We start from the raw sequence: 20,000 nt of genomic DNA, 5'->3' as shown, positions 1-20,000 counted from the left end.
TCGAAAATTTCGGGAAAATAAGCTCATCTTGCCAGTAAGCGATGAACGGAAAGAAAACAATCCTACTTTTGGTCCATCTTTAGTTTTTCTGAAAGCGATTCGGATTGGTTTTGGGATCCCCTCTCAACCTGGCCCCAGTCACTGCGCCATCAAATGGATTTATCCGGTGGAAAGCGTTATCCACCTTTTGAACAACTGGAGTGATGGTTTGTACCGCCTACTTTTATCTGAGCATTCAAATTGTGAGTTTAGCCTAGCTGTAATTATTGTTAATATTTTTAAGATAAATGTTATCTATATAATTACCACTAAGAACGAAATTAAAGTGTCAAAAGAGCTTACACAGCTTACACACTAATCGCGACTTTCGGTTATTACATTGTTCATTAAGCCATTTTACATTCTGGATTTCTTGATTACTTCGGTGATTTTTGCCAAAAAGGTAATTACGAAAATGAACAATTCGATTCCGATGAAATAATGCAAACACTGGTATCTAAGAACGGAGAGACTTAGCCTCGCGTTCACGGCAAAACCGGCGTCCGGCTGAAATTTGTAGTTTGCCAAAAATCAAGAAAGACTGTTTGGTTTCAGTTACTTTCTTGCCTTTTAGCTGCAGACATCGAGCAACTTTACCAAAGGAGACAAGTTTCAAGCCTTCCGTTTTACGTGAACGTGATGCTAATTCCTAGTCTCTCTATTTCGTGTACGTGAAGCGGCAAACGGCAGGCTATGCGTGAGAAATTTTCTTATTCAAACTTGTTCTTCTCTTTTGAGAGGTTGCTCGATATCTCTTGATAATAAGCAAGCAATGAGCTAAATTTAGAAAGTGTTTTTTGCTGATTTCTAGCTGGAACGACGCAAATTGCCGTTTGCAATAAACGCGATGCTAATTTTCTGTAATGCTACACGGATAGTGCATAAGAAGGATGAACCAAAAGACACCAGTGTGATATCAACATAAGTTACAAATATGGTCACATCTTTACATTTTGATTCCTTTACATCTCTACATCAATTCGAGTTTTTGTGAAAAATAATTGCATCTTTTTAGTCGGACTGGCGGAATAAAGAAATACAAAGGACTTCGTCCAATCGTTTTTCTCCGGGTAAACTTAAATACTAAAGGACCTCGCAGGCCCCTCCTATCTTGGCCACGCGCGTTTCCTCACGCGAACGCCCTGCTATTTCCTTTTTTCCCCCCTCCTGTAACTGATCTTTACGACAGTCGTCTGCAGTAACGGCTGCATGCAGTATTCTGTACTCAGTTCTTCTAAATTGGTCACTTTCAAGCTAACCAAATCTTTGGAAAAGATATTCGAAACTTTTTCCTCTGTCAGAATATGACAGCACAAAATCTCAACAGCTGAACTCAGAAGATTTTGAATCAGTTCTAGCCAGCGAAATTCGATGTGGCATTTGTGCAGGAAAAAATGTCATTTGTTTGCCGTACTCAAAGAAACTGCATCTCTCGGGCTCAGGAGACAATTCTGGGCTACCTCTGCTGTACGAATGGCTCCAATTTATACCGTCAACAAGTCTCTGTACACAACAGTCCCTAGTGGATCTTGCAGGATATGATCGTGGATATGAATGAAGAGTGGTATATATGTCAAGAAGTCTAAAAAGTCCAAAGCAGCCGTCCGCCCGAGTACTTTCAATGTTTGTTCTCTTTGATCGACAGTTAATCCTCCGGCTGTTAGTCCAAGTATAAGATCTTCAAGCGAGATAGTCTTCTTTGCTTCGTCCACATAGCACAGAAATAGCCGCTGTTGAAATGAAATGAAACGAAGTCTTGATTAAAATAGTCGGGAGAAAAGAGGAGACTGCAGTGTGGTCCATAGACCCTATGCAAAAATGGCTGCCTTTAAATTATTCTTCTGGTCATATTCAAAATAGCCCAACTAACCTTGTTTTTGAGACAAAAATTCTAAAGAATTTGTTATCCCGAACGAGGTTAGTTGGGTTATTTTGAATATGAACAAAAGAATAATTTAAAGGCAGCCATTTTTGCATAGGGTCTATTGGCTAGGGAGATCAATGTCCCTGGTATTTAATTCCAATCGGTATTCAATTCCAATTGAACTGCCTCCTTGCAATGATAAAATCCTTAAAATTGTTAGGTTCAAAATTCTGCCATAGTAAAATAACCCCCACACCGTTTGAAAAGATTGGGGAACGTAATAATCCGGCGGCTGATGTTGTAATCAAGGCCCCAGTCGATCAAAGGACAGACAACTTTATCCAGTGGACAAGTCACTACCCATCAGTTTCAATCTCTGCAAAGATTTCAGTATTTGCCCTCGCAGCTGTGAATATGCACACTCTAAGCACATCTAGTTTAAAGAAGTGAAAGAAAATCTTGACCAACGTTTAACGTGAAGCATATTTTATACTCTGGATAGCGACTTATCCACTGGATTAAGTTATCCACCTTTTGAACAACTGGGGCCAGGTGCTGTTCTGGCCTTTGTAGGTAGAGTCATGGTTAAATGGGCGACATTCAGTTAGTCATCAACCTTAATGAAATTCGCAACCTCGGGTGACTCACCTGATGGTGAATCTCGGAAACTTAACTGGTAACCAACTTTTGTCGACAACAAAATGGACGAAAAAAAGGAGAATTAGGTAAAGAAATTATTCCATTCGCCTTTTTTGGATACAAAATTGGTTTAATAGCAGGTCGCACAAAATACGCATTTATGGAATAATTGTTTTTTCAGACTGAACAGGACAATGACGACGCTGATAAGTTGCTCACCTTCGCTTTCTGGAGTTTAATATCAAGTTCCTTGAAATTCAGTTTTAAGATGAGGATTTTTGCGAACTCGCTGTCAAAATAAAGCAAAAATAAGACGACTTTATAACAATAATAAAAATTACTATTATTAGTTATTAAGTAATTATTTCTTTATTATATTATTATTGATTAATGATGATAACTATTAAATTATTATTATTTATTAGAGAGAATTTCAATCGAGTTTCGTAAAACCAAAGTAATTACTTTGGCCAATCAAAAAGGACGGCCACAATCCAGTAAACCAATCAACAATGCAAGTAATTACACGTAGCCGACACAAAGCGCTGGAAAATGTGCCCACGCGAGCCACTGTTGGTTTGGGTTTCACTTCTGATTGGTTGAAAAAATGGCGCAATAACTTTGAACCAATCACTGAGTAAAGTAATGAAAAACCAAAGCAATTCACTAATAACTTTCGACACTCAATTGAAAACCGCTCTATTATTATTATTATTAGTAACGTTATAAAAGTTATTAGAGATCACATCGTAAACAGATGAAAAATGGAAACGTCACAAATATATTTAACAACTGTTCGCTGCAGCCAGAGTAAATACCCACATCGCTTTCACTGACACTCAGGTTAACACTTGTTTTAGTGTATACTTGCTTCCGTGAATACTAGCTTCACTTGTTTAGTCAATGATTGTTTTGGTGCATACAAATAAGCTGACTAACAAACCAACAAATTACTTGCCACGACGATTTCGATAACGGGAAGCCTATTTTTTTTCCCTTTGGCTGCTCCTATCCACCGTCGAGTAAACCAATCAAAATCAGCTGCACGAAAAACTAACTACTCGTGTGGCATAAACCATGAACCAAACTTGGATAAACCAAAGTGAAATATAAAGAAAAAAAAGCATACTCTAAAACAGCTAAACGTTGAGAAAATGCTGCAACTACAGAGAACAACTTGAAATCCGCTCCTGAATCCAAACTGCAGTCGCAAAGTTCCATAACCTTAAAATCAACAGATAGTATGACTATTAAATGACTTGATTAGTTGTATGTATGGTTATATGTAATTAAGAAACTGGACGAATTCTTAATGGTTTTTATATCATTCTGTGTAACGTTGCTCATTTTTGCTATAGCTGATTTTTAACTTCCATGAAAACTAACACAAACTTAAGATTGAGCGAAAAAGAAGACATCACCTTCGGCAACGTCTGTTTAAAAGTGACTGCTAACAGAAAATCACCAGTTGCTTACTCTGTAAATGTAGTTGATGTGCGAGTCGGGCAGTAAGTTAGAATTAACGCTTTCCAAGGCTTCGAGAACTTCTTCAGGAAATAGATATCCATCTTGATTTTGGTCATACTGAAAGAGGTAAAAGGAATACTTTAATACAGAAATAAATAACTTTGTCACTTCCATATTATAAATTGGCTACCGGCTAAGCGGATTTGGGCGTTAGAGCAAATCGTGTTGCCTTCAATTCGGTTGGAACATTTTAAAAAGCAAAACGGAACCATAGACAACTACGGATGTTATCTCAGTTAATTTCGTTACGTGGTTTTTGGTAAATTCAACATTTAAAGCTTCTCGCACCATAACATGTGTATTTTCATTGTGTCTAGTAAGGCTTGATTGAAAATGCTTTAGATTCCTAATTTTTGACACGTGCCTGAGCATAATGAGCCTGTCAGTAATGTTGTAAAATCCTGGTATGCTGAAGAGTTGGACGACCTAACAACACTGAAGAAAGCTTCTGAAGAGAAGACATACACCTTATTCCAAAATGGCCGCCATTTTCGTTTTCTTTTGTTTCCATGCAAATTGGCCCTTGTGGCCTCGTTCAAAGTAAAATATTCCTTTGAATTTTGCGTTTGAAAGCGAGGCCATAAGGGCCAATTTGCATGGAAACAAAAGAATACTAAAATGGCCGCCATTTGGGAATAAGGTGTATGAACGTAATATTGGACAGAGTAGGGTGGATGGGGAATTTTGTCACGGCACCGGTAAATATTGCTAACTAAGAAAGTAAGAACTGACAGGATTTTGAGAAAGTCAATTAAGGCTAAAAAACTTACATTGTCAAATACACGACGGTAGTAATTGATTTGTCTTTCGCTTAATATGCAGTACTTTGTGAGAAAGTCATCTGAAAGAGATATGAAGGGGTTAGTTCAGTGCTAAAGAAACTGTGGTGCTGCGTTGGTGGGGAGTGAAATACGAAAATTTGTTTTTAAAGGAAAACGAAAGGAAAGGAAAGGAACTTTATTTAGGTGTCTAGTCGTTCTAACGCTGGAGCAGTAATTGGGGACACTGTAAACTGAAATTAACAATCAACGCAAATTAAGTCAAACGTTGGTTTTTGAGGAGAGGAGAAACCGGAGTCCCTGGAGAAAAACCTCTCGGTGCAAAGTAGAGAACCAACAAACTCAATCCACATTTGACGCCGAGTCTGGGAATTGAACCCGGGCCACACTGGTGAGAGGCGAGTGCTCTCACCACTGCGCCATCAAATCTTTCTTACGGTAGGTAATTTACTTTATTAACTCATTTTTCGTATGATAGGGAACGAGACAATAAAAACGTCTATTAATTGAACACACAGACTGCCTACACTACGAGTATCCAGACTACTTTCCACTCTCAAGGGCCTCTGCCGCCCATCACGAGTACTCTTTAAGAATCCTTCATCTATGGAATTCAGATGGTTCCGAAAGTATGTGCTTCGCCGGAGCGTGGATTTGAAAAATTCAAAACCATTTTTGGATTCTCGTTAACAGGCACTAAATCCAGTTCAGGATACGAAAATCTCGAGGTTCTGAGTTGTTTTCTCCTAGGTTCAAGCTAGCCCCCATTTTGATTCAAATCATCGTTTGCTGTGGCTCCGTCTCACATTATCTGGGTCGCCTCGATTTCGTACATGAAGTGATCATCCAATGCGGTTAAAATCCCTATTCTTAGAGCAAAACTATCAAAAAAACAAGGAACAACTGTCAGATATCGAATTCACTGCGTAAGTAATCTTTCGATGTTACATAAGTACCGTTCTTAATTGCGATGGTCTGAATTCTTAACATGAACTTACCCATGCTATTGTTATCGCGATCTATATCATACACCGAGTTTAGTGATTGTATTTCTCTTTTCGGCTTCTCTGTAGCTGCGGCCAGTTTCTTTCTCCTGTCTTCTGCAATCTGCTGACGTAACAACTCATTGCGTACACTTTGATCGCTTTCTGCGCGGCGTCTACGTGGCTTGGATTTTTCTTCCGAATTGTCTTTTCTGTCTGGAAACATATTAAAGCTGCGTTTGCGATCAGATGCCATCCGCTTGACGCTCTCTGAAAATCGAAAGACACGCAATCGATAATGCTGCTGCTGTTCTGCAAACGTTTCATCTAAATTAAATTATCTTCACTTGTTGTTTTTAGAGGTGCAAGGAAAACAGAAAGAGCATTTTCATAAAAGTACGTTTTTATTTTACATGGAGTAGGCAAGAGAGATAAACAAGAAAGCTTTAAAGGGACATCTTCTTTCATCCGAAATGAAGTCTGTTTATTTGTTTTTTAAATGGACGTTGATTTTGTAAAATGAAAGTTTGTTTTTTTGAAAAAGGTTTTTTAAAAGAAAGATCAGTTTGTTTTCACTTTTGTAAGACTTGAAGTTGACTTCCAGCCGCAGAATCATTTTTTTTCATGAACCAAGTTAAATGTTGTGAAAACGGAAGTAGTTTCAATTACATGCAAAAGTCATTCGTAGTTCCCAGTTTAAAAAACGGAAATGTTTACGTAGGGAAAACAATGGGTGATCAATTAGTGGGAATTCGTGAAGTGCCTTTTTTTGCGTGGAAAGGAGAACGAAGTCTTACACTTGAACAAAAGGGAGCTGGGAGACACCACTGTCCTGGCACGCGAAATTTTCTTTTCCAGTTGCCGTCCGCGTCTTTAAAATGCGCGTGCTTAAGCTCCCCAATATGGATGAGGTTTCGGATGAAGTGGACTCACTTTGTCAACTAACTGATTCCCTAGAACTGAATAGAACTTGTCAAAGATTTCGGATAAAACTTCGCACACTGTTGTAACATGTCAAGGAGATGGTAAAAATGTGATAAAAAAAGGGGGAGTCACCGCGCTCGTTTCTATGGTGCGACGCTGGCGAATACGGTTATTTAAGCCACTTTGATAATTGTCGCACATCTCCAATGTTGGACAAAGTTAGCGCCATTTTTTTAATGTAATCCCTGATATAACACAGAGCCTGGTGTCATTCTGTGGTTAATTCACGTAAGTACCTGAAAAATGTATTTGAATGCCTTTGTGAGTACTAAAGAGTCTAAGATTGATTTAACTTGAGTGTGTACTGTTCGACTCGTAAGAGCTCCTTCCATACAATTTTATGAAATTGTCAAAAAACAGGCCACAGATTTTTGCTGATTTTCTTACCACTACATGAAGTCATCGTTCTCAGTAAAAAATGGGGGTCACCGTACTCGTTCAGAAGAAAATAGCGGTTCCTTGACGGATTAAGCTTGGCATCAACGAAAATCCGCCATTACTTTTAATGTGCGCGAGCTAATGCACACATTGAATCTCCGCATTCACATTTGTTTATCATTTTACAAAAGCAGGTGTTCTTTACTGAAAAAGATAAATTTACTATCGCTCATTTTCAATTTCAAATTTTACGGCCGCCGCCATCTTGAATATTTGAGATTAACACAAACTCACGTGATCAATAAGACATTTGCATGATAAAAGAGCTCAATTCCCGGAGGATTAGTTGCGGACACCAAGATGGCCGCCATTTCTTTGTTTAGGGACATCAGCATGGCCGCCGTGTCGTCACATGAAAACACTCCATATAGTGACAATAGGGAGCTTAAGCAAGGACAACGAGGACGGCTACTAGAACGCCACAAACCAAAGGGTTTAATGAGCAAAATCAATAGTTCGGCACGCCCCACCCGTGCGTTTCATATTTTGATATATTTCCTTTCTGTTCTCGTCCTGACAACGACGTGCAATGACCACTTTTGAGGTAGTGTGGAGGACACAAGCACCTGACGTTGAATTTCAATTTTTTTCCTCTGGAGATATCCACACCGCTCTCATCAACTTTATTCCGGCCTGGGATATAGACAAAAACTTTCCATGCCAAGTGACTTGGCATGGAAATAATATTTTTAAACAACGTTCTCGTAGACGTCGTCGTCGTCGGCCGTCGGCTTACGGTCCCTGATAGTGTAATCAGTGTTCGACACTAACTTTCTTTCTCACTAATTTGCCCTTTGGGCAACCAGTTTTGTTTTTTTGGTTGCCCATGGTTTTTATTTCGGTTGCCCGCCCTCTAAAGACCTGTTGCCCATTAAAACTAAAAGGAGGCTTGTAAAAATGTCAGTTTTGTGTAAACTGTGTGTAAAATGGGTTTGACAGACCAGCGCGACTCCTGCTGTGTGTCCATGGTGTTCTAGTAGCCTACACAGTTTTTGCTTTGACAAGCATATCTTTAAGCCATTTTCCTTTTCTAGACGAGATCAATGGAGATCCCTTGAATATCTCTCTGAAATTAGGCTGGTTTTCAATTAAATGCCATTTGTCCAATAGTATGTTTCTAAGCCTTTCAAAGTTTGTTGAAATCGCGTGAAAAAGGGTAGAATTTATTTTCTTGTGCGCATGCATCGTAGCGCATTTGGCTGCGCGAAAACTGGGTTGCATTGTAACAAGCATGCTTTTCGCGCCGAGAAAGATGGAAAAATGACAGCAAAGAGATGTTACTTTCTTCGTTGCAAGTCAAATCGTTCCGCAACATATTTGTCGAATAAAAATTCTGATTGCCCGATCGGGGAAGTCTTAGAGATGTTTTACTTGCCCACGGATATATTTCGCTTTCCCCGGGCAATCGAGCAAGCGTTAGAGTCGAACACTGCAGTGTACTCGTAACACGCCACAATAGGGAGCTTTAGCAACGACGACGGGAACGGCAACGAGAACGTTATCTCAAAACATAAATTCTCATTGTTGTAATCACTTCACGACTATTCCATGCTTTTTAATATGACAAAGGTATGACAGTCTCTCAGGAATGAAAACGTTATGAGCGGCGCTTAATTTAGGGGAGAAAATGAACATTTATCTCCAAGTGTTGACGTTCTCCATAAAACCTTAAAGTTGGTCATTTCACGTTGTTGTTTTGCTGACGACGGCAAAGAAATGGACAAAAATGAAAAACGCATGTGCAGAACGTGCAAAACTATTGTTTTTTCCCACGAAATATGCAAATTTGTGGCGTTCTCGTTGTCGTCGCCGTTGTCGTTGCTAAAGCTCGCTAATTATTCAAGATGGCAGCGCCTGGGAACTTTTGTAAACAAACATATTATTTTCTAAAATTCAATCAAATTTGATTTCAAACATAATTTTTTGTTGGAGTGGAAGTTCCCTGAAGAGGGATGAAAAGGAAGGGAAAGCCAACGATGCAAAGTTTAAGATAAAAACGTACCTGGTCTCTTAGGGATTTCAGGAAGGATAGGTGAGTTGATTTGCGTCTCTTCATCTTCTTCTTCTTCCTGTTCTCCTTCTTCTGGCGACGATGTTCTTTCCTCCTCGGCTTCTTGTAACTCAGTAAGACTAGTAGAAAGAGATGCTCTTCTCTTTTCCTCTTTACCCTTTTTATTCTTTCTCTTCTTCTTTCTTTCCTTTTCCTCTGGTTTATCTTTTTGGAGCTTCTTGGACTTTCGCTTACTCTTGGGGATTTGCTGCAACAAACGAGTCATTTGTTAAAATGAAAATGATAAGGCATCAGACTGTTTCCTTTCAACGCAAATCATGACCAGTTTAAGCTTCCGAGATTTCATATGGGATACGATTTTTGGATGGTTACCCCACGGCAGGTACAAAACACAGATCACAGGTCATTGTTTTACCAATACAGAAAGTATCCTAAACATTCATAAAAGCTAACCTTAGGCCTAATTAGGCCTTAGGTTGACTAATTAGGCCTAAAGAAAAGTATGCTAAACATTCATAAAAGCTAACCTTAGGCCTAATTAGGCCTAAAGAAAGGTTTTTAGGCCCAAGGTTAGCTTTTATGAATGTTTAGGATACTTTCTGTATAGGTAAAACAATGACCTGTGACCTGTGTTTTGTACCTGCCGGTTACCCCAGGCTAATCACGTCGACGATAATCACACCAAAATGCACAAATAAAATAGAAATTACGTAGTCGTTAGAAAGTGCGGGAAATGATTGTTTGCTTGTTTAACTGAACAAAGGAATGGGACGGATACGAATGGAAAAATGGACAGAACCTTCCGGTTGCTCCAATATTCCAGATGGACAGGTTAACTTTAAGCTTGATAGGTATACCATTTCGTACAATTTATTTGCCGACCAGGAATTTCCGGGAACTTTTGTCGAATGGAAAGTGCCTTAGCATGTTGCTGAATAGGTTCGGAAATTATTAATAACAAAGCGGCCCAGAAGGTGTCCCAAAACTAATCCCTCAGGAATTGAACACTTTCCTTACTAGGCAAATAATTTTTTTAGTGACGTGAGTGAAAAACAAGAATACAAGTTAAGTTGACAGAACAGTTTGTGACGTCTACACAACGTAAGCGGCATCAAATTTTGCCGGTTTATTGACAAATAAATGAACCGATGACAAACCAACCTTTTCGCCATGAACTGTAAGCTCGGTTATGACTGAAGGACTTCCAGACACTTCAGGCACTAGGAAACAATCCGGAAACAAGAGTAATTACAATGACTTTTCAATAAACAAAACACCACTTTGACTCCGACATACTACTTTGAAAGCATCACGTTGAAGCTTCAACATCTCAGCGAAAAGCTCCATGAAACCAAATACCATGGACCGACGTTGGAAGCAGCTCTATTGCGTTTAGAATTAGTCTTCATTTTTTCCGTTCTCTATTTTTTATGCCAATTGCTTTCTAAAACAAGAGCCGTTGACACAGCTGAGTCGTGGCCCCAAGTTAAATGAATGGATGAAGTCTATTCAAGCAGGATACCTTGATTTTCAAACTGTATACTGGTTTCCGTCACAGCATCAACAGTACTTTCTTCCCAAGCATCTTGTTGATCAACCTCTTCTTCTACATAACAAACCGATTGTTCCACTTCTTCTCCTTCCTCGTCTTCCTCCAGGATCACTTCGTGGACAAGTTCGTCCACGCTCTCCGTTGCAAGTGATGATGTCCGAGGTGTCAGAACTGTTAGATCAGGTTCTAAAATGAAAGCAACGACTTCGAGAAACAAATAGACTCCAATGTTCCCTCTCCACCCCTGTTGTGGTTTAAAGTCGTACTATTCTCTTACGGTTAACATGATCTATTTTAAACAAATGAAGCACATAACCGCTTTTTAATTCTTCATTATACCTTTATGTCATCCGCTTTACAGAAGAAACAAACAACAGTACAAGCAACATACATAAGAGATGATTCGCTAGTTTCGAAATGTGTCACATGTACAAATTTATGATAGTTGAGGCTCAGGGGAATAATTTGAGGACTTTTGTTAGTTAGTTTGTTTGTTAATAACAAAGGAAAAGACAAGTTATTCCCTTGAAGCCTGGTTCTCTCCTTTTCTGCGCACACGATTCGAAATAAGCCCAATTGGGAGGGAAAAAAGAAACACAAGAAGAATTTTGGCTGGCACCCCAGGGACACCAAAGGAAAGGAAAGGAAAGGAACTTTATTAAAGTGTCCAGTCTTCTAGCGCTGGAGCACTGATTGGGGTCACTGCAAAGTGAAATCAACAAATCAACGCTGTTGGTTTCTGAGGAGAGGGAAAACCCGGAGTACACTGAGAAAAACCTCTCGGTGTAGAATAGAGAACCAACAAACTCAATCCACGTATGACGCAGAGCTCCACATTGGTGGAAGGCGAGTTCTCTCACCACTACGCCACCCCTAAAACCACAAAAACATAGGCCAAATACCGGAGAGCCAGAACATTTTGCTGTTCAAACAAAATAATACTGAAAAATGTGGATAACTGCCGTGTCATCAGGATGAACTAAAAGAAATTTTGATTTTTTTGACAGCAGTTTTTCTGTTTGAGCTCAAGATGACGACTGGAACTCAACTGTTTCACGTACGGGGTGAATTTTTTGCCCAATTTTCGAATTCACCGCGTCTGGAAGATTACTGCAAAGAAAGGCACATAAATGGACACTTGCAAGATTATTGTGAAAAGCGCAGTTTTCTCAGTTCTTCCACGATGCTTTCTGGTGCAGGCGATAAATTCGACAGCGTATGACAAAATTCAGTCTAATAATTCATGAGCCTAGCAGCCTATCAAAACATCGATAAAACGTCACCGGATCATTCTCAAAAGCCCGGTTGCTGCTTTGATTTCAGTCCCAGGGGAGTGTAGGGCTGAATGTGCAAACAATGCACACAGTGATCTTTATATAAGGATCACTTGTGGTCTTTATATGAAATAGTCCTAATCCTTTTCATCGAAATTTCAGCCATTACAAACTTCTGGGCGGATACTTTTACCCATCCTCCTTCCAAAATACTCCAAACAATGTCCATCTCTAGACTTTAAATTTTGTCCCGTTCCACGTCGAGCCCTGCTTCTTCGTTCGCTGCTTGTTTGTTCAGCCTTGCATTTTGCCACTGTGCGAAAATATTAACAGACCATTTTGAGACATCTCGTGTTGATTTTGGAATTCAATTCTCTGAACTTTCTCTTACGCAGCATTTTTAACCAACCTTCTTCAACCATCGACAACAAAGAATAAGGACTGAAGGAAAAAAAACATGCTTTTAAAATTACCATACTGGTTCTAAGGTCCAGTTGTTTTTCTTGTATGCTGATACCTTCCCCTTACAATTTGAACCTTTGTTCGGACTCCCAAGGACACGCTTTTTGTGAAATGTTTTTTGAAGCCGGTTAAAAGGCTCGCAACACATGTTTTATCGGGGCCAAAAACATTCGGCTACGCCTCGTGTTTTTAAACCCGGTAAAACACTGCTACTCGTTTTTTAAACCTTACTTAAGCGACTAACCTGTGACTTCTCCATAAACCTCCACTCTCAAAGCGATGCTGTTTTTCCATGACTGAGGCATAAATCGCACAAATCTCGCTTCCACTGGGTTCGCAATACTATTGATGATAACGGAATTATTATCTCCGTTTCCTTTAAAAACCTAAGGACAAAACCACATCAAATCAACCGAAAGTTTGACTATTTCAATACCGCGGCACATTGTATTTGAAATACTGCATATCAGTATTTAAACATAAAAGAGAGAAACAATTTCCTTACAGCTATTGTAAAATAGCTGCGCAACTTCATAGATCAGTGATTCAAATAGGCCTTTCAATGGACACTGAAACAAATATTAAATCGGACGATAAAAATTAAATGAACATTAAAATCACCGCAGTTTTGAATCCCAGCTGGTAGAAGGAAGTCAAGTAACTGATTGAAATTGTTAGCTGACTAGCTAACTTTCAAAACAAGGCTAAAAGTAGGGGCCCACGATTTACAAATTATGACCTCTCTGTTAGTCCAGGAGCCTTCCCAATTTTTCAATGCAAGCAAAAACACAAGAACATACGGACAATTACGTGACTTTTAGAGGGAATATAATTTATTTGTGGCCCGAGCAGTCACATCATCAAGAGTGACACAAATAAACTATATGCCCGACAAAAGCGATTTAAGAAGGAAAAAATGTTCAACACAGATGTAGCATGAAACTATGGTATGGGAAAGTTGTTGCTACAATACGATCAGCTAAACAAGAGCAAAAATTGAGAAAGAAAAGAGTGAAAAAACTCATTTTGAAAAAAATCGCGTTAACTCTGGCATTGAAATGGTATCCTCAGGATCTCACTGGCCGAGAAAAGTTGTTTGACATCTCTGCAGCCAATCAGAATCAGGGCGGCAAATGCATTTTCAGCACGGGCAAAAAGGCGCGTTTTGGGGGCAGTTTGTCATTTGGCCGCGGATATTGATAATAATGTGTCATTTGCGCTAACAAAAGGTTCTAATATTCAAAAGCCCATTGATTCTGCGTTTCATTCTTGTTTGTCCTTATGTATGCTTGCGTCGCTGGTGAAATAAAGCAGGATGCCAGCTTGTCCACTGCAGGGGCATCTCCCGGCATTTCACAAATCCAAACTTAAAAATTTACTTTTTACGAAACTTGTAACAAGTCACAAGTCACCAGAAATAGTCTTTTGCTGCCTCGATCTTTAAAGGACCTTAACTTTTCAATGTTGTTGAAAATAGTTTGATCAAAATTCATTTAATTGAAGGAGAAACCTATTAATTCCACAAAGTTAATGAATTGACACTATTACTCCGTATACTGAAGACATGATAAGATCATAACTTTTTGTTTTAAATCTCAGAAATGTTATACAATTGTCATTCACTCGCAAGATAAATATTTTCGTCTGGCCTTCGATGTTTAGAACATCAACAGGAAACAAACAAGGATTATTTTCTTTATCAATGAATCAAAGACACAAGCTACATTGTTTACTTAAGTTATGCCAAACGCTCGCAACATTTGAACGCAACATCTTGCAACATTGTTGCATGATGTTGCGACATGTGTTGAATGGGCTGGCCAAACGAACGCAACAATTTCAACATTTTCAACAAATGTCGATGTTTATCTGCCCCATGCCCCTGGCGTGCAACAAGTGGACCTAGCGCTCATGCACTAATGCAACAATGTTGCGTGAACGTGGCCAAACGAGAACATCATCATACAGCGTTCATTCAAAATGTTGCACGAAAAATTTGACCGTTTTCAAAATTTGATCCAACATCATCCAACATGGTGTCCATAATGTTCGCTTAGGTAAAATATATGCTATTTACAAGGGAATTTTTGTGAAATTAAAACGTTAAAACCAAACGCTTTCGGCTGTTTGCCATCATTAGGGTTAAAAAGGACCGTCCGCACGCACCCATGCATATATATCTTATGTAATTTCCGTTGGGAAAAGTTTGGAAACATAAGAAATAACTTGTTTGTTCAGACTGGGGCGGAATTGTTGGATCATTAGCCCCTCGACGATCCTACGTTTACGGAATGTTTGTGCTGAAGAGAGAACGCGCCAAGTGAAAAAATGTGATGGGTTTTCACGCAGGTGTTTTGCAGGTTCAGAGGTGTGAGCAGGATTTAAATGTTCCGCAATTCGCACTGCTAAGTTTCTCACAGTCTCGCCATTGTAATCAACACCACAAGAACAATCTCCTTTGTAAACAACTTTGGATGTGTGGGTGTTTTTGTCTTTGTCATCCAACATGTTGCAACATATCGCCACAGGGTGGCCAAACGTACGCAATATGTTGTGCCCAACAATGCTGCAAGATGCACCCTGCTAGCAGAGCCTTTCTTTTGCTTGCTCGATTTTGGCGTTCTCGAGAAAGGCTCTGCATGAGTCGAGTAAGATCTTTATTGAATATGCTGTGCATGTTGCCAGGATACAGTCTCGAACCCAAGCCTGTTATGACAGATCTCACCGCCATCGTGGTTTTTCATGGTACATCGGGCTCAATTATAACCAGCGGTTTTGTCAAAAAACGGACGCTCGCACTGGAAAAACCGGTTTGACGAGAGAAAACAAGATTGACTAGTCCAGACGTTCGGGCTGCGGCGGTTTCAAAGAGTTGACGCGATTCGGGCAGAGCCTACTTTTGTCCTCCTCAGTAAAGAAAAAGACGAAAGGAGGCTCTGCTCGCAGGGTGTGCAAGATGTTGCATTGAAAAGTTTTTTTTTTAACGAAAGTTAATTACGGTTCACATTGCAAACAGGTTGACAATTACACATACATGTATGTTTCAAGAATTTCAAAATGTAGCTTTAAAAAATACAATTGAAAGACCACAAGTTTCGACCCCGGCTGTCTAGCGTCTTTATTAGGGGTGATCCAATGTTAATATCGCAAGAGTCTTTTGCCTACTAACAATTTGCTTAAAAAGGAGCGGTTCGCCTATTAACATATATTACCTGATTTTGAGGACTCGAATACGGTCCAAACAGCCTGTTCCCTTGACTAGGGAGCTTTGCCAATAACGAAGGTCGTGGTGATCAATATTTGTACGATTTTAACTATTTTGCTAAGTGACAATTTAATTTTGTTCCTGTTTTGCAATGCTGCAGAAATGCCCAATATACACTGGATTTTGAGGCAGATTATTAAGCTGGTGTAGAGGTCATCTTGTGTTCCTTTTACCTCTCCGATATCACGTAGGCTGAGTTTCACTGAGTCAATCTCAACCTCACTCGAGGGTTTTTCTCCGGGTTTCTTCCGTCACCGAAATCAACTCCCAACTAATTACAAATGGTTTGATAAGTGTCATTGACAATGTTCATATGCTCATGTGTATATGAACGACAAGTTTTCTTTGACGAGTTTTGCCTTTACAAGTCTTATTTGCTGTGAACGAATTAACAACTTTTCTTTGACAAGTTTTCACTGTAGCCAGCAATACAATTACACAGCGGACGACAAAAAAACAAACCACGCGGCGCCATTTTCGTTTTTTGATCATGGCTCATGCAAGAACAAGACCGCTGTGCGCCCGCAATTTCTCAATTTTCTCGACAAGTTTTTGAAGATTCGTGGTGTATTTTGTCATTTAGTGGTTATCTATTGCACAAAATTATCTAAACACGGTAAAAGCTTCAGGGTTAGGATTAGGGTTAGCGTTAGGGTTAGGTTAGGGTAATTGTATAATTATACTGAACGTTTTACACCTTGTTTGAAAAAAATTTGAAACAATAGAAAAAGAGACACCAAGTATCTACCACAAGTTTTCCCTGTCGATCTGTACAGACGAGCAAGTTCTGCAATGTGTCAATTTTTTCCTTGACAAGTACACTTGTTCAAGAGCTAGCACGCCAGCTTTTGAACAAGTGCACTTGTCAAGGAAACGATTGACAAGTGCACGTGGTACAATAAGGGTTAATGACCGGATTTCACACCAGGGGATTATATCACATATCCCAGAGGGACAGGTCAATAAAATGCTCATTGGTCAGTTGGTGACGTTTTCGACAATAAAAAAATATATATATATAAAGGAACTATTCATAAGGCTGAAAAATAAAAAAGTAAAAAACCGAACGTTTCTTAATTTCGAAAACGTTCGGTTTTTTACTTTTAAATTTTTGTTAGCCTTTTTAAACTGAAGCGAACTTTATGGGCAAAAAAAATAATAAATTCTCTCGAGGGAGACTTGTTAGATGCTAAAACGTGTGTACGGTTAGTATACACTCAGTTCTTGGGAGCAATGGGAGACCCCGAAGAAGAATTGTTTTTAACCCAAACTACGGCAGCTTTTCCGGCTCTTTGGAAGCTCCTTCGAGGCAGATGGATTTCCTTTATGAATGGGACAAGTCAGGCCCACAGCCAGGATGCCCAAAATTCTGTCTCGGATTTATTCGACTTTAACACTCAAGGAGCTTGCTTCAAGGTCCACCCGCTACCAATGTCATTGCAGCGAGTAGGCCCTTTGTAGGTGTCATAGAACCTTAAATGCCACCACAGAAATCATTACAATTCCACGTAATAATAATAATAATAATAATAATAATAATAATAATAATAATAATAATAATAATGATAATTGAATTTTGACCTTTCGTCTTCTTTAAGGTTTACAAGTAATGGGAGACTACGTCGAGGGGTATATGTTTGGGGCATTATGTTCTGGGAATTACATTGTTATCAGCTATTGTTTCAGCCCCACTCTCCCCTGTTAAAATCAAAGTCGCCCCTACCTTTTCAGAAAGTTGACAAAAGAGGGCGGCCATGTACTATATTCCCCTGACAGAACAAAGAAAACCGAGCCAACTGATAGATAAGCAGCGCCTTATCGCACAATCACGCAACTTAGCTACCCAAGGGTTCCGACTCGGGTCTTTGCTGCAGCTTTTAATTAAGAAGGTGGTGCGAGAGTTTTTAAGAGTGGCCGCAATAAAAAACAAAGTACCTTTGTGACCTTTATAAATACTTCTTCACACACTAACCTTGACAACACCATTTTCAGTGTACTGTTGCCACTGTGAGCCGTCTGTACTGAAGTCCAGCGTGTAGGATTCCACCCAGCATTTGTCTTTTTTGTGAACCTTGGCACCACTGACAGTCGGATAGCCTTGCGTGGAGACCTGGGTAACAGAACAAAATATGATTTCAATCGTGCCTAAAATGACAACAGAAGATCACAAAAAGCGAAAAAGGATGGTTTTAGAAATCGAAACAGTTCTTTCAAGTTAGAGTCAGTTACATGGACCAGACAAGACGCTATACAAAGCTGTCACCAAATTCGAGCTTACTTAAAAGACGCCATTTTCGTTCAAAAAACACGTATGCAAGTTGTCTTAAACTTCGCGCAAGCGCTTTACAAGCTTGAGCGCGATTTGTGACTGAACGCAAAAAAAACGAAGCCGAAGTTTTCCCTGGAAAGTTCGAGTAATAATTAAGTGGACCAGCTTCGAAGCTCGTTTTGCTGCATTAATAGAACGTCAGTTCAACAATGCAACACCGTGGAAAGAAGTTTGATGACTGGAACAATCCATACAATGAAAGAAAAGAGAAAGAGCGCATTAAACAAACCTGAGTAACCCTGCTTACAGCTCCCAAATCCACTTCCAGGTATTGTTTTTTATCGTTAATTTTCGGTCTCCAGGCTCCAGCGTACTTCCCCTTTTTGGCGTTATTAAGCCGTGCTTGACTGGGCACGTGGTAACGATCGTAAACGGTCGAAGCCCGTATTGCATCATTGGGTATAATTCCATTACCAACGCCCATTGCTATTGGGATCAATGCGGCCATCAGAGAGGCTGAATTGAGAAAGAAAATGGAAAGAATGCAAAATTCATCTGTAAACGCCAAAATAAGTTTCTTAACTCAAGTCAAAGAGCTTGTCAAGTGAGTCAGCCGGGTCACTTCACAGATGCGAAGAGAACATCTGGCCCCATTTGTTCAAAGGGTATGTAACTTTATTCAGTGGATAAGTCACTGTATTGGCCAATGTTTTCGCACACGGCACAAGCCTCTACATAGATGTGCTCAGAATGTTCACAATCACAGTTTTGTGAGCAATTAATGAAATCTTTTCACAGCGTAAAACAGTTACTGTTGGATACTGACTTATCTACAGGATCATGTTATCTGGTCTTTGGACAACTGTGGTCTGATCAATACGGAAGCTTCTCAGTCTGCAAAACTTTACCTGTGTCATCCGCCTCGTTAATCACAGAGCCGTCAGAGTCATTTTCGGCAGCTAAACCTTTTAAACTTGGAGGCAGGAGATAGTTTATCTCATATACATTAGTCTTATTTCTATTCGTAATTTCTTCGGTCTGAACTTCTCTTTTTGATTCATTCACTTCGAGGCTCTCCGTGACACTTTCGTCGTCAGCAATGTATTGATCCTCTGGTCTTTCCAATGTGTCGCGGTCGCCTTCTTCAGTTTGTAACACATCTGGTTTATTACTATTGGTAGTTTCATTTTTTTTCGGGTTGCTGTCTCCAGATTCACTTGCTTCACCGGAGTGCACGACCGCTTCCACATAGTTTACATGTTCCTCTTCCGAAAGTCCACAACCTACCACATGTACATTTTCAATCTCATTTTCAAAGTCTTCATTCAAACCGTTACTATGCTTGTCCATCACAGCTTCATCATCTCTGACGTCAAGAAGTTTATCTCGCAAGTTGATATCGTTTTCCTCTTGATTATTGCATTCTGATGCTGTAGAGGTATTTTGATTTTCATCCACGACTCCGTTTTCTTGAGAATCTCCACCAATTCCAGCCTCTAATTTCGTTTCACTGTCACACAAAACACCTTCAGTTTCGCCCTCATGTTGTGTTGATTTTATTACCTCACAAAAATCTTCGGGGCAATATCTCTCTACTTCAGGAATTTCAAGTCGGTTGCCTTTACATTCCTGAGATTTTTCATCCACAACGTCGCCCTTATCCTTCTCGCTACTAGGTATACTGGCCAATTTCGGTAACTTGATTCGCTCCTCCCCTAGATTTGAGCCCCGTCTTGACAATGTGCTTTTCTCTTCTTCTTCTTCTTCCTCGTAATATGTAACAATTATCTTAGGAAGTCTAAAACGTTTCTTCCTCAGCCATTCCTCTCTTCTTCTCTCACTTTCAAGGCGAATCAACTTCTCGCGTTGTATTCTTTCTTCTCTTTTCTTTCGGATAATTCCCTCTGGATCGGT

The 20,000-nt window shown here is 39.6% G+C and overlaps 2 protein-coding genes across 3 annotated transcripts in view; one reads left to right on the top strand and one right to left on the bottom strand.

Annotated features, from left to right (window-relative positions):
• The window catches only part of LOC138043162 (uncharacterized), an 8,512-nt gene extending 8,154 nt beyond the window's left edge, over positions 1-358 (top strand). For both annotated transcript variants that reach the window (XM_068889302.1, XM_068889301.1), the window contains one exon: positions 1-358. This exon is cut by the window's left edge and continues 548 nt beyond it. The gene's annotated coding sequence lies outside the window, so the exon portion shown is untranslated.
• LOC138043160 (uncharacterized) overlaps positions 343-20,000 on the bottom strand; it is a 29,261-nt gene continuing 9,603 nt past the window's right edge. The window contains exons 6-18 of the mRNA XM_068889299.1: positions 18,995-20,000; positions 18,376-18,602; positions 17,790-17,927; positions 12,797-12,938; positions 10,787-11,002; positions 10,426-10,484; positions 9,256-9,511; positions 5,847-6,101; positions 4,840-4,910; positions 4,019-4,126; positions 3,672-3,766; positions 2,762-2,831; positions 343-1,769 (exon numbers count right to left, since the gene is read on the bottom strand). The exon at positions 18,995-20,000 is cut by the window's right edge and continues 8 nt beyond it. Coding sequence (XP_068745400.1) covers positions 1,524-1,769; positions 2,762-2,831; positions 3,672-3,766; positions 4,019-4,126; positions 4,840-4,910; positions 5,847-6,101; positions 9,256-9,511; positions 10,426-10,484; positions 10,787-11,002; positions 12,797-12,938; positions 17,790-17,927; positions 18,376-18,602; positions 18,995-20,000 — 2,889 coding nt within the window. The 3' untranslated portion in view covers positions 343-1,523. The remainder of the gene's footprint in view (positions 1,770-2,761; positions 2,832-3,671; positions 3,767-4,018; positions 4,127-4,839; positions 4,911-5,846; positions 6,102-9,255; positions 9,512-10,425; positions 10,485-10,786; positions 11,003-12,796; positions 12,939-17,789; positions 17,928-18,375; positions 18,603-18,994) is intronic.

The sequence above is a fragment of the Montipora capricornis genome, chromosome 3 (assembly GCF_036669925.1).
Source record: "Montipora capricornis isolate CH-2021 chromosome 3, ASM3666992v2, whole genome shotgun sequence".
NCBI classification, from domain to species: Eukaryota; Metazoa; Cnidaria; class Anthozoa; order Scleractinia; family Acroporidae; genus Montipora; species Montipora capricornis.
The sequence above is the reverse complement of the archived record's forward strand: the minus strand, read 5'-3'. Positions and strand labels throughout refer to the sequence as shown.